Below are 16,801 nucleotides of genomic sequence, written 5' to 3'. Positions count from 1 at the left end.
GATGGAAGAACGGCGGCCCGTGGGCAGTGGAACCTTGTTCCAAGGCTCACTTCTTCAGGGTGTACCCAGAACCATACGCACTATCTCCTTTCAGTCACCTTTCATGGAGGAGGAAATTACTCTCCCACAACCTCATTACTAATAATGCAAGTATTTCCAAGAAATTTCCAAGAAACTTCTTAGTCTTAATTCTGAGAAGTTCATCCACATGCCCAACAAATCTCTGGAAAACCAAACCAAGGCGCAAAATACCCATGGGAGAGCTAAGATTGGTTCCTGGGGCTTGTGCAGAACTGGGGCCGTGCTTGGACAGTCTGAGAAGCTGGCACGTCAAGACACTGGACTTCTGAGAGAGGGAGGGGGCTCACAAAGGCCCCGCAGAGAGAAGGCCCTCAGATGCCCACAGGCAGGGGGCTTACCTGGCACCTTGTCCACGGATGCAAACACAGAGCGCTGCACTGTGGGGTCGCTGCTGCCCCTGCGGCATTGGTCATAGAAGCGGAAAGGCAGGTGCTGGGTGGAGGCGGAGGAGCCAAGTCCAAAGCCCAGGACTTCAGTTCTTGGCTGGATTGGGAGGTCCAGGAGGGCTATAACCAAACAGCACCACAGTTCACTCTTACCACACAGGAAAAGGTGAGACAGAACTGGGAGTGGGCTGCAGTGGCTGCAGCTCTGCCAACCATGGCACTTGGGAGATGTCAAGCAGGCAGTCTTGAGCTGGCAGACCAACGACACTGGAGAGTCCACCGAGGCTCGGAAGAAACACAATTGGGCATCTAGTGAGGACTTCAGGCCAAGGTTGAGACCAAGAAGAGAGGGGTTCTAGGCTCGGATCTTCAAGTGGAAAGGGTGTGAGTCATTCTACCATGGCATCTCAGCATCTGTGTGTTTTCACCAAGGGTTTGGTATCTGCTGCCATTTCAGATCACAAAGCAAAGTAGGGCCAATTCTGCTCAGCAAGTTCATGCATGTGTACAGAGGAATGAAGGACCCCTCAGCACTTGCAGGGATTGGTTCTGGGACCCCCAAGGACCCAACTCTGTGGTTGCTCAAGTCCTTATGTAAAATGGTGTGGCCTTTGCACACGACCTCTGCACATTACTCCTCTGTAACGTACACTCACTATGATGTAAGCCCTATGCAAATAGTGGTAATACTATAGGGAATAAGGAAAAGGAAAAAATGTGTACATATTCAACACAGAAGAACATTTTTTCCTGAATATTTTCAATCCCTGGTTAGTTGAGCCCACTGATGTGGGGCCCACAGACATGGAGGGTGGACTGTGCGGGGAGTGTGTGAGGAAGAACAGTCACTGTGGGTCAGAGCTGTGATCCTCCTTCCCATAAACAACCATCATGGTGTATCACTTCAGAGGGGCTTTTTAAAATCAACTTAAGAAATACACAGGCGTTAGTTCTAACAGCAACTTTATGGCATAATTCTCAATTTTCGAATGAAATATTTGGCCTTCATGCCAGCTGCAAGAAACTGCTTTACATTAAAAAAAAAAAAAAAAAAAAAAGCCCTCTGAAAATAAATCTTAAAGAAGAAAAGGCTGAATGATTTAAGTCACTTTGCACATTACAAAATGCTTCTGTAATGATTTTGGAGGCCAAGTTTCAGCTAAATGAGAAATAAGATGGGGGTCTACACTGGATGCAGGCTTGTGTGAATCAAGGAGGCATGCTCAGTAAATACCCAGCCAGCTGCCCTGGAGCCCACCCTCCTCAGGGTTATTTTCAGGTTAGCCCTCAAGAAAGCACTCCTCCCTGCTGGGCTGGAAATTCTCCAGCAACCACGCCAGGGAGGGCAAGCCTGAGCTGTTGAGAGGTACTGGGTATCTTGAGAAAGACTGTTCATAGTTTGAGGAGTTGACAGACCACTACCCCACACTGCCCACCAAGGATGGCGAGTGCCTGGCCTTCCACTTATGAGCCCAAAGGGATGCCCCATGTCCTGCCTTCACCAAGACAGCTTTGGCCTTCATGACACCAGTTAGGTTCAGTTTCCTACCAAATCTCCCACATTCCCTGGGATATGCAAAATTGCATCTGAACTCAGTGCTGGGTGGGGCCTGTGTCGGGGAACACTGTGGAAAGCTGGGAAGGCAGAGGAGGAAGTTCTGCCAACTGGCTCTCTGGGTAACTGGCAAGCTGCTGAGCCCCAGTTTCCTTCTCTGTAAAATGGGTAATGAGGGCCCACAAATGTAAGGGTTTTTCCAAGGCTCAAAGGCGGCAGAGCAAGGTCCAAGCACCGTGTAGCTGCCAGCTTGAGAATGTGGGTGGAGGAGCCAGAACACCTGTCGCATGCCTCCTGCCTGTTCCCAGCCTCTGGCCTGCCAGGGAGGCATCCCCTTCTCTCCCGTGGGGCCCTAGAAACTCTCAGGAAACCACACACTGAGGAAATGGCATTTGCACACAGAGCCTGTGTTCCCCTGCGGAGTACAATGAGGCTGAGCCGCGTGTCCCCTTCTCCAGGAGCGACAGCTTCTGCAAGTTACCGTGAGAAGCACACGGATGGCCCTTTGGCTGCTCCTGCCCCGGGAGGCCCAGAGGACACTGCCAGGCTGCCACTCACCCGCTATCCTCTGCATCTTCATGCGCCTTGCCTGGATGCGTCCGACGGCCAGGCGCTGCTTGGCGATGATGCAGCGGATGTGGTCTGAGAAGACGAAGGTGGCCTGGAGGATGGGGAAGGGCTTGGAGTGGGGGCTGGATGTGGGCTTGTGGATGGTGATGTTTAGGGCACGGCTGTCGTCGTACTCGCCAGTCACCTGCATGTCCTGCACAGAAAGGAGACAGAGGTGAGCATCAGGTTTCGGGTGGAGGACAGCTGCTGGGTACTGTGGGCTCTAGGGTCCCCCCATTCAACTCTGCTCTGAAGGAGACCATCAACCTCCCCAGTCTGACAAAGTCGAGGACAGGCATGAACCAACCAGGCCCAGGGGAAGAAAACCAGGAGGGACGCAAGTGGCCAAGGCTGGGTGTGGCAGCTGGCACATTTCCATGGGACTTGGACTCCTGGTGAATAAAAGGGCTCACCATCTTCTTCAAGGGCCACCTGTCACTCAGCGGGTAACTTCAACAATTGCTACTGCTGAGAAGCCAGAGGTAACTAACTGCAGTTCCCCTCTACGAGCATGACCTTAGGTATGCTAATTTGTCTCCTTGCTTCTCTTAAGAACAGGGTATTGTTGGTGTCTTTTGAATGTCTCTGAGCAAATTGGGTTCCTAAAGGAAAAGGTTAACCCTGAGAAAGGGACAGGGAAAGCCATTCAGCAGATGTTAAGACAGCTGTGTATGAAAGGGCAAGATTGCTCTGGCGCAAGAGAAAGGAGCCCCAGGCAATACGAAACTCCAGAATGGTGCCTGCCGGAAGCCTGCTTCCCAGGATGGTTGGCAGCAACGTGAGTGAGACGCAAGATGCAAGCACCAGACAGACAGATGGACACAAAGGCCAGGAATGCCAGAGGAGGTGGGGAAAACAGGGAGACGGGCTGATGGAGGAAGGTGGTCACTGTGCTCAGCAGTTCATCCGCGCGGGTCCCTGGAAATGTCTGCCTCGCATGTGGCAGAGGCTGAGGTGGGGCCCGACTTATTCAAAGCAGAGAGAACAGCAAGGAGGAACGATCTGACGAAGAGCTGCTGGAAGACGACAGAAGAAAAGGCCAAGAGGCTTTCGCTGCCTGATGGGGGACGTGTATTAATCCCTCAGGGAGAAGACTCTTTCCCGACACTGAATTCTAAAGGAAATGGATCATAAGCCTAGATAAATAAGAAGCCTAAGTCGCCTAGTGGACAAGGGCTTCCATGCGAGTCTTAAAACGAATGGCTCTACGGTTGTCTCTCATCATTCTCTGTAAAAGACATTTTTAAAATAGAAAGATCCTGAAAAAAAGTAGGTGGGGGCAAGTAGTAAGCACACTGCAGAAGAACCTTCAAATATGCAGGTGGCTCTCGTGACCCACAGTGAGACATGGCCAGCAGGCAACACTACGGTGAGGTGGGTTGGCCTGGTCAAGATCCTTCCAGGAACGAGAACCGTACAGCATGGAAATGGCCTGCCTCAATGTGGGGCAAATCTCAGGCTGAGACATGCGTGCTGGAAATTAGGAACCGTGGGCATGCAGAGGGGTGAGTGGCAAGGCTGTTCCTGATGCTCTGAAGTCTGGTTCTTTGTTTTACTCACCGGATTGGCATTTGCCACCCCTCTTATTAACAAACATTAAAAACCCCAAGCTCCCACTTGGCGTTAGGCAATTTAGAGTCTTCCCACAATGGAGTCAGGGTGAGAGGAAGGGAATTCTCATAAACTTCTGGTGGCAATGATCACTTTAGGGAGGAAGTTGGCAGGATCTCTTAACACTTGAAACAGGCACATGCCAACTTCTTGGTTATCACCTAGGGAAATCCTGACCAAGTGCAAAAGGAAGTAAGACTAATTCTGCTCACAGCAGCACTGTTTGGAAAGGTAAAAAGCTGGGAACAGCCAGCAGAGCTCTGGCTCAACGTGCCTGGTCCAACCACGTGGCAGTTAAAAGGAATACATGTAGGTCTGCATGTACTGACACGGCTAGTCTTTAATGGGATATTATTGACTAAAAAAAAACAAAGTTGACAGTATGTTCAATGTGACACCACAAAAAATATATATATTCTGAAATGTAGGTAGAGTCATCCCTTGGTGCCCACAGGGGATTGTTTCAGGACCCCCAAGATACCAAAATCTGCAGGTGCTCACCTCCCGTATTGTAAGATGGCACAGTATTTACATAAAATCTACATATTCTCCCTTATACTTTAAATCATCTTCAGGTTACTTACAATACCTAATACAATGTAAATGCTGCTTAGAAAATAATAGGAAAAAAGTGGGTATATTCAGTACAGATGCAATCTTTTCAGATTTTCTGATCCTCAGTTGGTTGAATATGCAGATGTAGATAGAGCCGACTGTACAGTTTTAAAAACTAGTACAGGTAATTCGTGCATTTGGCAGAGAAACAGATCTGGAAGGATCAGCCTGATCATGGAGGTTATCTCTTGCAGGGGAAAGGAGGTAGAGGGATTACGGGTTTTGGTTTAAGGAGTCTTGGCCCTTATCTGTGTAGAGTCAGCTTTCTTCAATGGGCAATTTGTTCACTAGGCCTTGCATGGTTAGAAATGGACTATAAAGATGATAACTGGGTATGTGTGTCTGTACAGAGAATTTTGAAGGGATTCCAGAATTTTTGGTCATCTTACCTGGAGAAGGCCTGCAAACTTGACCACTCCCCAGCCAAGCCGGGACACGTCAGGCTCCACCAAACTCATCTGATAAATATCGACAGCCAGGAATCGCTGGACCATGCCACCATCCTTGGTGATCACTGTGCACGCAATCAAGTCACTGTTATCTGGGAAGAGGGAGCAGAGAGCTGAATGAGCACAAGTCTGGCTGCCAGCCTAAGAAGATCCCCCAGCTGTCTCTCTTTCTGCCAGGAAGCAGAGCTGAGAGGGTCTAGAGCCACACAGAACTGGGTCTAAGATCCTTCTCAGCTGGGTAACCTGGGCAAGTTTCTTTACCTCTCTGGGTCTCAGATTCTTCATCTAAAAAATGGCAATAATGTACATGGCCTCAAAGCACTATATGTTAGGACTGATATAAAGTAGAATAAATCCTTAGTAAATGTTTACTGCGTATCAAGTACTCAAACCGTAGCTTAAAGTAACCAATAGGTGGGGCTGAGGATGCAGTGGGGTGGTAGAGAGAGCACTGCCAAGCATGCGCTGGGCTCTAGGTTCGATTGCCAACGCTGCCCAGGCAAGGACACGGACACAAGAGCATGAGCCAAGGCTCCCAGGAGCATTCCAAGCCTCCCTCTGGACCGTAAGAGCAGCCTGAGATGGTGTCACCAAAACTAAGCAGACAGGAAAAGAGGAGCGCCCTGCTCTCCGCGACAGTACCATTGAGTCCTCAATTTGGTGTCTGGCAACTTAGCGCCAAGCTCTGCGCTAGGTGGTGCCTGATCCCGGGGGAGGAAGAATGTCCTCGATCTGAGATGTATGGTGCTGGGAACAAGGACAGATGGGAAGATAACTCAGTGTGGAATCCTGTGTGGGCACCCTCCCTTCTCCTTGAAAGCAACCCCTAAATCTGATGTCTCCTTTAGTCCTGTCCCTGAGGACACTGAAGACACCTCGGTCACACAGCACAGTCGCATCTACTACGTACTCTCCAGTGAAATCCTGAACCACACGTTTAAGAAACGATTGTCAAACCAGGAAACACCCCAAATGCCCCCAAACAGGGAAACAAATTTATGATTTTTTTTTCTCACCAGATAGAAAATTTATACCCATGTAAAAATTATGTTTAACCAGTGAATAGTGGTTACCTGCAGGGAGAGAAGACAGAACTAGGGGTGCGAGTGTATGAGTGTGTGGGGGGGTATTAAAGGAGAATTTCCATTTTTGTTCCATATGTCATTCTCCTACTTGAAATTATTTCAAAATAAGAGAGGATTCAAGATATACTTTTGAAATACATATTTAAAAACTCCAGTTAAAAATCATGGGCACTGTAGAGCCCTTGCTTAGCATGTGTCTGGCCCTGGACCCATCCCAGCATCGCCAGACACAAACAAACCAAAACAAACAAAAAAACCCAAAAACCTTATTTACAATAAGCACAATGATATTGGAAAAAATTACAATTTTAAATGAAAAAGATAATAGAAATTTACTTTGACGCTATGAATTTGATGTTTAAAAGGCATCCCCATATATAAATGTACCGAAGGGAATTTCTGCTTTATGTATATGTAGAAAGTACCAATCAAAAATAAATTAAAAGGAGTGAAAGGAAGATCAGTACAATAGAGGAGGGAGAAAAGGAAGGAGGAGGGAAGAAAAAGGAAGGGGACATGGAGGCTGAAATCAAATTCCTTATATGTATAATTTTTTCAAAAGGAATCCAAATACTAAGTATAATTATAATGCTCTTAAAAAACCCCCAGGTATCCCTCCAACAAATGTGCAGGGCAGTGTGCAAGCATATTAACACAAGTCTGATTAGAGGAATGGTAATGTGCTTTATTTTTCTTAACAGTTTTTTTGAGCTGTAATTTATAGACGGCAAAATTCACTCATTTGAAGTGTATGGTTTGAATGCAGTCAATTTACAATGGTGCATTACTGCCTTCCAGTTGTAGAACATCCATCACCCCAATTAGTTATGTTGGGAGCACTTTGACCAAACATTTGGCTTAAATTTCTTGGGAAAAGAGAAAGGTAATGCAGATGGTATAAATTCTAGCCCCAAACACAGAACATACTTAGACCCAGGCATTCTCCACACCACCCCCACAACCACTTTTCATTTGATTTAAGGGTGTGAATGAAAATCTCTCCCCATGCAATCTCTCTTTGGGGCTCCCCAGAAATGCACAACTCAGTGCAGTCTTGGGGGTGTAACCTGCCCCTGGTTCTGGTTTCTGGGGTGTTTGCAGTCCACCCTCCAAGTTTTTATTGGCTGAGGATTTCCCTGGCTTCTTTCTAGTACTCGACACCTGGGACGGTCAGGTCCCACAGCAAACTCCAGACCAAACAGGCTAACTGCTAGGACATTATGTTATCTATGGCAAGGTTCTTCCCTTCCCAACATCCCAGCCAAAGATTCTGAAAAATTCAGAAAGACTTTATCCTGAAGTTTTCATTGCATCCTGGATGGCTTTCTCTGGATATCTGGTCCTCTGTATTATAAAACATGAAAACTGTCTTGTTCATTCTTAAACATTTTCTGTATGGTAGGTAGGGTTTATTGTCTTTACTCAATATTTAAAATATTTTCTCAATGAGAATCATTCACTTTTTAAAAACAGAACAAAAACAATAGCTGCTTTTTCTTTCCATTTTTCTCTTTCTCCTTTTCCCTATTCCACCAACAGGACAACTCAGCTTTCTCCTCTGCTCTCCTTTACAAAAGACTCCTGAAGAGCTGAGTCTGGGAAAGTGACACGGTCATCCATGTCAGTAGGCAACTGGACTCCCTCACAAAGCTGAGCTGCCTCAGGGACGTCAGGGAAAAGACGACCTGCCACCTCCGCCACAAAGAACAGAAAAGGAAGGACGAAACCCCAAAGCGGAAGAGCTTTCAGAAATGCCATTTGAGACATCAAAGCCCTGTGAGACTCGGTGAGATTTCACAAGAAAACACAGTGTACTTACAAGCAGGAAGGCCCCTGGGTGGGGAGCCTCTGCTTTCCACTTGTGGGGGATCTGCTGGCTATACAAGATGTCCTTCAGGCAGATGAAGGACATGCTGGCCCTGGGACACTTGGCTGTGTCACTTTAGGGAACTGTGCATCCCCTTCAGGGGTGTGGGCATTCCTGTCTGGAGTGCTGGGGACAGGTGATTGTGTTTGGATGGCTGTGGGGTCTTGGGTGCCAGAGGAACCCAGAGAGAGTTGCTGAATGGAAGCCAACAGCACCCACACACTAAGACGCTGCCTGCAGCCTTCCTGCATGTGTCATGGGTTTTGCTGGGAGTTGGAGGGGCCACGTAGGATCCTGTGAGGGACATGGGCATGTGAGAGGGACTGGGTGGCAGGTAGCTCTGCCATAGTGTATGGCAGCTTCTGGAGCCTCCCTGCCTGACTCAGGAGTGGCTGGTGCAGCTGGCAACTAGGCTTCCTGGTCACCCACCTGTGCTGCTTTCCAGAACCTGGTGCTTATCTGAACCTCCTAGACCCCTCCTGCGATGACTTCACTCCTGAAGAATGGGGACTCCAATTCCATTTAAAGACGTAGCACCAAGTTATTAGGAGACACTAAAGGAGAATAACCACATGATCTAATCGGCAAGATGATGAAGTAGCGACTGTGAAGGGTTCACAGAGCAGGGCCGGGATAGCCCTATATACGAAGGTGCTCATCCTCTGAGAAATCAGGAACCAGATCAAATCAAGATACCATCTCCTACTCACGCAATATAAAACTGCTTGATAACATCAGGTGTTACTGAGGACACAGAGAAACTGGCATTCTCAAAGGCTGCTGGTAGGAGAACAAATTAACACAGGTCTTTTGAAGGGCAAATTAGCACTATATATTAAAACTGAAAGTTTCACATGCTATGACCTGGCAATTGGTATGTTCTCAAGAAAAATACTCAGCTGTGGGGCCACGAGATGTGCACAGGGATGCTGAGAGCGGCTTTGGAGTCCGTAAAGGCCCAAATGTTCAGCCCTAAGGGAAAGCCTGAACAGAGTGTGTTTGTTCTCCAGACATCCGTAGGGCTAAGTCTCAAAAAAATGGTGTTGAGCGGCAAAAGCAAGTTGCAAGGTGATTTTAGTTTATATGCAATGTTCTATTTCTGAAGGGGACATAGACATGTTACCTGCATCCTTAAAATTGAATAAGGAAAAAAAGCATATCTCTCTACATTCTGACCAAAAAAAAAGGGATTTAGGTCCTTCTGGGGCCCCAACAGGGAAAGGGAGCAGCCCTGGGTCCAGCTGCTGGCCAGCAGGGCCCTGCCTGATCATGAAGGCGGTAGGTAATCATGGCGAGCTGGGAGACAGAAGAGGCTGGGGGCTCTTGTATGACACCCTTGGTACACAGCCTTGTGTCTCCCAACTGCCAGTCCTGGGAGTCCCAGAGATCCAGCGTCCAGTTCAACCCATGTGTGTGCAGCACGAGTTGGCCTGGGTTTCCCAGGCTCTAGGCAACCGTGACCTTGAGAATGAGGACTGGCTCTTGAGTTTCAGGGTCCAGAGGAGAGGTTCAGGTCCCACTGGTAGGGCTGATCTGGGGAGGAGCCAGGCCCCACGGACAGAGCAGGTAGGACAGCAGACACCTCCACACGACCCCATGCGTGGCACACCTCTCAGCAGAGCTCTGGCCCCTACTCCTAGGTGCCGCCGTCCTATTTATTTGAAGGCAGAGAAGATATGCCACTTTACCTTATTTGAAAAAGTAAGCTTGTTAATCTCTTTGACTAGCTAGCACACTGTTCCCATTTTAAAAGGCATGGAACTTTTTTTCCGCAGTGGATGATAAATCTTCTGCAGGGACAACGTGCAGATTTCTTGTCCTTCACCCACTGTGCATTCCCAAGTGCTCATGTGGCTATGTCCTGCCCTGCTGTACACAGTGGTGGCAAGTCATACACACTGTCTACAGTGGAACTTATACCACTGAACCATGTGTCCCGACAAGGGACAGAGACCCTTCACAGCGGTACTGACTCCAAATGACTTAACAGCACCTTACTGATGGACGCTCCATAAGCTTCTGCTCTATCTGCTGAAGGAATGTTTTTATTCATATGTATGTGGGAATACATTCCCAGCAGTAAAACAGCTTGTGCTTAATCTTCTCTTTAAGCATTTGTGTTTTGCTAAAATAAATTTATTGAGAAAGGAAGCCTCATATCAGTATTATGAGCAGAAAGGCAGAATTTCTTACAATCAATAAGGTGGTCATGAAGATAGAGAGAAAGATGGCATTTTATTAAATTATGCCTGCTCTTTTGATCAAAGAGGAGACCCCAAAGTTAGATGTTCTAAGACACACTAGTGCCTGAGACTTTCTCTTTGCTGTACCAGGGTGGCTCGGAATGAATTTTCATGTGGACTACATGTTCCAAAGGCGGTCACAGCAGTACTTCCCATCCTGCGTTCTCTTCTTACAGTGTGACTTGGGTTCTCCTCTCACCGTGTCCAGTGGGCCTTATGTCCTCTCTCTTAGAACCTGAGTGGGCTTCTGTGATTGCCTAGTCCAAGAGAGTACCACACAAAGTGCTGCTATGTATTCTCTGAGGCAATCATAAAAATGTTCTCAGAACCCATGTGCCATGCTGTGAGCCCAGGCAGCCACAGAGATAGCTAAAGAGAGAAATCAAGGTCCTGGGTCCCTGGCCAGCCTTCAGCAGGTCCTCTAGTTCTCAGCAGAAGTCATTATAGCAGGGAGGAGCTTTCCTACTAAGCTCTAGGCAAATTATACATTTGCAAACAAAATGAATGTCAGTGTTTTAAGTCACAAAGTTTGAAGGTGGTTTATTTCTCAGCAATAGATAACTGTGGGGTGATTTATTTAATTTAGGGCTGTAGCCAATTACAGTTCAAATTCTAAAATTCTTCCAGCAGCACCAAGAGACTGCATAGCACATCTTGAAAAACTAGATCAGGGCTGGCTACTCTGGATGCTCAGAAGGTCCTGCAGGATTAAGCAGAATGAAGGAAAACCAGTGTGGCTGTTTCCCAGCTGAAGTTTAGGATGTGGGGAGATGAGAAAAGGAAAGAGCATGAAAGAGCCACCTGCCCACGAAGTGCACAATCAGGGCAACGCGGTGAGCTACAAACAGCTTGGGCTTTGGAGCCATGGTGACTGGGTTTAAACTCCAGCTCTGCCACTAATAACTGTGTGACCCTGGGCAAGTCATCTCCCTGAGTCTCAGGTTCCTCATTGGCAAAACTAAGACTTAATCCCCTTCAGGGCTGCCGAGGGGACTTGAGAAGGGATTGGGCTCATGCCCTGCACACCTTGCAGAAGCAGGCTGTGTGGTCCTTGTCAGAGGCGGTCACTGTACCTTCCAGCACAAGTCAAATGCCTGGCAGAGCCCTGACTTCCTGGAGCAGGACCCAGAGCCCTCACCTGAGGGAGAGTCAGGCTCTCGACCACACTGGGCTCTTCAGATGGAGACGCTGAATTGTGGGTTTTGGGCATTTCTCAGAACACCTGTGGGGTCATGGAGTATGTGAGGTACATAGACCTATGGGCTGTCCTGCAAGATCCTCCACGGCCCTCCATCTCTGATGGCCTCCACCCCAGTTGCTCTCTCCCATGTCTCCCTCAGTCCCCACCCCGCAGTGCCTGCCATTCTGGAATCCTTCACTGGCCCTGCCTTGCTCTGGCTGTTCTCCCTGCCCACACTCTAAGCCCCATGGAGCTACCTAGCTTTGCTATGCTGAGGTATTTGGGGCTGTGGGGGATGCTCACGGCTTCTGATGCTCCCATTTTGAGGCCATTCAGCACCTGGACTGAAGCCTTCCTCCCTCTGGCAGGATGTAGCTCATTACTGAGCAATAAATAGGGCTGATTGACTTTGGCTGTATTTAAATGATCCCTTCATAATAAAATATGGATGCCAATACCATAATTTAATTCTTGGGAGTTGGTGGCTCCAGCTACATTTAGAGTCAAGGAAGTCTTCATCCTTATGGGGGATCTCTAGACCAGCGGGATTCCAGGGCTTTGAAATCAGACCCTGGGTTTTAGGCCATAGATGTAGTGCAGATCAGCAGTTTAGTAACACTTCCCAGTCTTTCAGGCATTTTTTTAGGCACGTGCTGCTCATCTTAGGTCAGGAGGGGCTGAGGAACAGGGTACAGATTCCTTGTGTAAGTGGGTGGGGGGATTCCAAAAAGGTAGGGTCTGCAGTGAGGCTTCCAGCTGACAGTGGCCCACAGAGGCCTCTGACTGTTTGCAAAGGATGCTGACGTGCGGGCCCCTCTGCTTCCACTCGAGCTGTTTCTATCCCAGTGAGATAGAAAGTGAAATGTGGTGGCCCGCAGTAGCAAGGGCACTTTCACTGGAACGGGGGATGCCGTGCCACCTGGGCTTCGGATCTCCTGAGCCACACACTGAAAGACGGTCAGGGCTGGTTCTGAAGGGGAGAGCCCAGCCTAGGGGCTTCATCAAGGCCAAGTGCTACGTGACCAACCTTCCTCAGCAGCTTCTGTAAGCTGGTCCCACTGGACATGGTCTCAGGAGCTTCTGGTTCAGAAGACACAAATTGTGGTCAAGAAACTTCCTCAAGGACACAGGTTGGCAAAAGACCTGGCTGTGGTATGAAGGCTGATGGATGTTTGACCTTCATGCTATCCTGAGTAAGCTGATCAAAACCTGGGGTCTCGTCCCCTGGATGAGGCCAGAGAGAAGACCTATCTAGTTTCCTTCATAGAAGGGGACAGCCCCCATTCGGCTACCTGTGGCCCACTCTGGTCAGGGACAGTCAAACCATGCAAGTATTGAACAGGCAGGCCCTGGAGGCTAAAGACCTAAAGCCACTTGCATGCTACTGGCTGCCTTTGGTAAGGCAGTCTCTTCACTGGGCACGTGGTGACCTTCTTGATGGGGGACCCAGGTGCCCCTCCAGTTGGGAATGCTGCCTGTCTCCCATCCTTGAGCTTCTTCATGCATGCACTGATGGGGTGCCCATGTCCCTGGGGCCCTTCCGATTCTGAGATACAGTGGTGAGCAAGGCAGGCCAAAGCCCTGCTCTTGGGGAGCCTTCGGGCTGTGGACAGTTGGCAGTCCTTGGGCCCTCTTGACATGGGGGACGAGCCTCACTCCATGGGATGGAGATGGTACTGTGTGGCACAGAGCACTCTGATGGGGACTTGAGGGAACACCAGCATCACACAGCTCTCCAATGCCAGGGTGCAGTGGTGGGAGAGGCCTTACCCAGCCAGCGGTGCATGACTTGGGCAGCACCTGGGGAGTTGCAGGGGACAGAGGGGAGACGGGCAATAGTTCTCTAAAGACACACACCTAAAGATGCCATGATCCACTACAGCACAAGGAGCAAGGGAGCTGCCCCTGCCCGCCACAGTTCCTTGGGAGCTATGTGCTAAGCTGGGCTGGGACGCCAGGGAATGGTACCCTACTCAGCTCACAGGCTTATAAGAATGACACCCAGACCTCTTTGAGGCTCAGGGAACTCTGGGGGGCACTCCAATTGAGGCCCCTGACCCTCTGCTCGTTGACCGAGGGTGTGAACCGGCACACTCAATTAGGCCGCTTGCTTCTCCTGACAGTCAAATCAATCCTCTAAAGAAAATTAAGTCACCATTTCTCCATCAACCCAGCAACAGCTTATGGGTTATTTGCTGCAAGTAGCAATCAATTACTTTGTCTTCTTTGAAGCTCCTAAAGCATTCCTTCCCCACAGGGCCAGGGGGCAGTTGTGCAATGAGATCCCTCCCTGATGAATGCTTCTGCTGCAGCCCCGCTAAGAATAAAGTGGGAAAAAAACCAAACCAAACCAAACTGCCGTGGCATGAGTTTTATGTGCTAGGCGCCCCCGCACCAAACCAACACAAAACAAAACAAACAAACAAAACGCCCTGGGGTTGCTCCTTGGATCTGCAAAGGACAGCAGCAACCAGGCAAACAGTAGGTCATCTGATGAAGCCCACCACCCAGAGGAACTGTGACCCAGAGCTTGGTTCCCAGATCTCCACTGCTGGAGCTACAGCTAATGCCAGATGCCTCGCAGATGTCCTGGCCTCGGGTCTCTTCTCTGCCTGCCACTGCATAGTGCCAGGAGCACCTGGCTGAAGCACTGTGTCCCACTAACACATTTCACCCCCACTTCTCTCCCCATAAACACAGCACTGGATGCAGGAGGCCGTGCAGGGGAAGAATCAGGAGCGGGGTCTGGGGCCAATGGTGTGCAGATGAATCAAAGCTTTGCAGCTTTTTAGCTCTGTTGACCCTGGGCTTGTGACTTCACTTCAGATGCCTCATTTGCAGGCCAAGGGTAATAAAATGACTTTACAGCTCTACTCAAGATATGCAAGCTGGAGTACTTAGGGGGAAGGATACTGAGGTTTGCAATGCACTCTGAAACATGTTTTAAAAAACAGGAATGGATTGATGGATGGGGTAGAGAAGCAGACAGGTGAGAAATCAAGCATGGTAGAAGGTTAGTGGGAGGAGGCAGGTGGTGTGTATACAGATGTTCAAAGTACCATTCTTACACCTTGGTGGTTGCATGAGAGATTTCACAGTAACACCTCGGGGGAAAGGTTGGCTTCCTAGGGTTGTTGTGACATTCAGACAAGTCACAGCAGCAAGCCTGATTCGAGGTGCCTGGTCAATATGCAGTACCTGCACACGATTATTAATTTTCTGACTTCCTGTCACTTTTGACTGATGACCACAAGATTCCCTCACTGTGAAAATCCATTTGGTTTCCAAGAACAAGTTGCAGGAATGTGAACAGAGGAGTTTGGATCTGAGGGGGTGCCACCTCTTAGTTTCCCCGGATTCCAGGGCCACCAGGTCACTATATCAATGTTCACTTTGCAGACATGGGTGGGAGAAATGTCACTGTTCGTTTGGTAGCTATTACATGATGGTGGCTGTTAAATGACTTGGAGACAATGGATAGTAGAGGGAGGGGTGGTAGTGCCATTTTCAGAGCGGCAGGCTGGGGCTGGGGAGGACAGGGGGCCTGTCCCAGGTGCCCATGGCTGGCCTGGGCTTGGCTCTGCCCGCTGCCTGAGGTGGGGTTTTCCACAGCCACTTTTTCTTTTAGTTTGGAATTCACAAGTCATGTTGAGTGAAGTATGTGACTGGCTGTCACAAAATGACACCTGGAAAAGTTTCCAGAGACTCTCTTCTTGGCAGAACAGAGTATTTTACTCTTCCTGTTCCCAAATATCCAGAACATGCAGAGATGGGCAACTCAGAAAAGCGTTAATCCTTATTCCCCTCATTTTTACCGCACAAAGTTCAGATAAGACAACTTGGTGACAATGTAATTACCAGAAACAGGATCCGAATGGGCAGCAATTCCAAGTAGAGCATGGCATATGCCCTTATCAGGTGACGCGCAGCCTGCCACCAGGGACACATATCTCATCTCATAATGCAGTGGTGACCACACTTATCTCCACACTCGCTCTCCGGAATGCCATATTTGCATAGCACATTGCATAATTTCCTCTCTGAAAATGGCCCTGTTTAGCATGAGTAAATAAAGTTACCTAACCCTGTGAGGCAGTGAATGGAATACTCGAGATTTCCAGGAAAAGATCTGAATACCTGACTCTTCACTGTCACACCGGATAGTGCAACGCAGGACCAGCTCTTGGTGCAGCGCCCTCCTTCCTGCTCCCCAGTAGTCTGGTGGTCAACGAACAAGGACATCCTGGCCTTCTAGAGCCCCCAGGATTTCTTGGCTCTGGGCTCCTCCACAGGATGGTTCGGGTCTGTCCACTCTGTACCTTCCCAGTAATGACTATGTGCCAGGACCTGGGCCACAGGATAAAGGTACCTCCCTGTTCTGGGTGACATTTCTGAGTCTCAGTTTTTAAACCTGACCAAAGGGGTGTGGCAGGGATGAACATGCTGAGGGGCAGGAAGGGCCTGTAAAGTTTTTCCCTGTGTCCACATGTCTCGCTCGCCCTCTTTCCCTGGATGGAAGTTCTCAGAGTTAGGGCCACCACTTCCCTTGCCTTTCGATCTCCTCTCTAAGGCTTCCTAAGAAAAGTGCCCGAAGGAAAGGGTGACAATCAGTGCTCTCTATGGGGTTGCTATGGGGACTCAATATTTGCAAAGTGCTTGAACAGCAGCTGGCAAGGAGGTGCCCTCTCAATTCAACTCAGCAGAGACGAGCAGGGCCATTGTGAGCTGAGAGCAGCTGGGGCTGAAGCCCACTCACAGGCTGTGTGGCCTCAGCTGGGGCAATGACCTTTCTGGGTGGGCCTGCATTTCCTTGTCTCTCATATTAAGAGGTTGGGACTAACCCACATGCTCTTTTTCTGATGGGAAAGAACGTCTAAATTTCATACCAGGGGACACATTTACGGCCGTTTGGCAGAAATTAGTTCACAGAGTGAATGCTTACCGGCATAGCAGTCTGATTTTTAATTAGCTTGTGGGAATTCAGTATACTTCAAACGTTAACAGTAAAATATGGGAGACCTCTGGTGGAGACATGCCATACCTTTGGACTTCAAACAAAAGCTGCAGACTATACCAAAAAACGTCCTGCTTTATGATTTGACTTTCGGGTCTTCAAACTG

At 48.9% G+C, this 16,801-nt stretch overlaps 1 protein-coding gene across 5 annotated transcripts in view; it reads right to left on the bottom strand.

Moving 5' to 3' along the window:
- The window catches only part of CLEC16A (C-type lectin domain containing 16A), a 188,155-nt gene that overhangs the window by 42,928 nt on the left and 128,426 nt on the right, over positions 1-16,801 (bottom strand). For all 5 annotated transcript variants that reach the window (XM_079121394.1, XM_079121395.1, XM_079121398.1 and 2 more), the window contains exons 19-21: positions 5,247-5,398; positions 2,581-2,785; positions 420-587 (exon numbers count right to left, since the gene is read on the bottom strand). In XM_079121394.1, coding sequence (XP_078977520.1) covers positions 420-587; positions 2,581-2,785; positions 5,247-5,398 — 525 coding nt within the window. The remainder of the gene's footprint in view (positions 1-419; positions 588-2,580; positions 2,786-5,246; positions 5,399-16,801) is intronic.

This window comes from Sciurus vulgaris (genome assembly GCF_902686455.1).
Source record: "Sciurus vulgaris genome assembly, chromosome: 18".
In the NCBI taxonomy this organism is placed as follows: Eukaryota; Metazoa; Chordata; class Mammalia; order Rodentia; family Sciuridae; genus Sciurus; species Sciurus vulgaris.
This window is presented reverse-complemented; position numbering and strand designations above follow the sequence as displayed.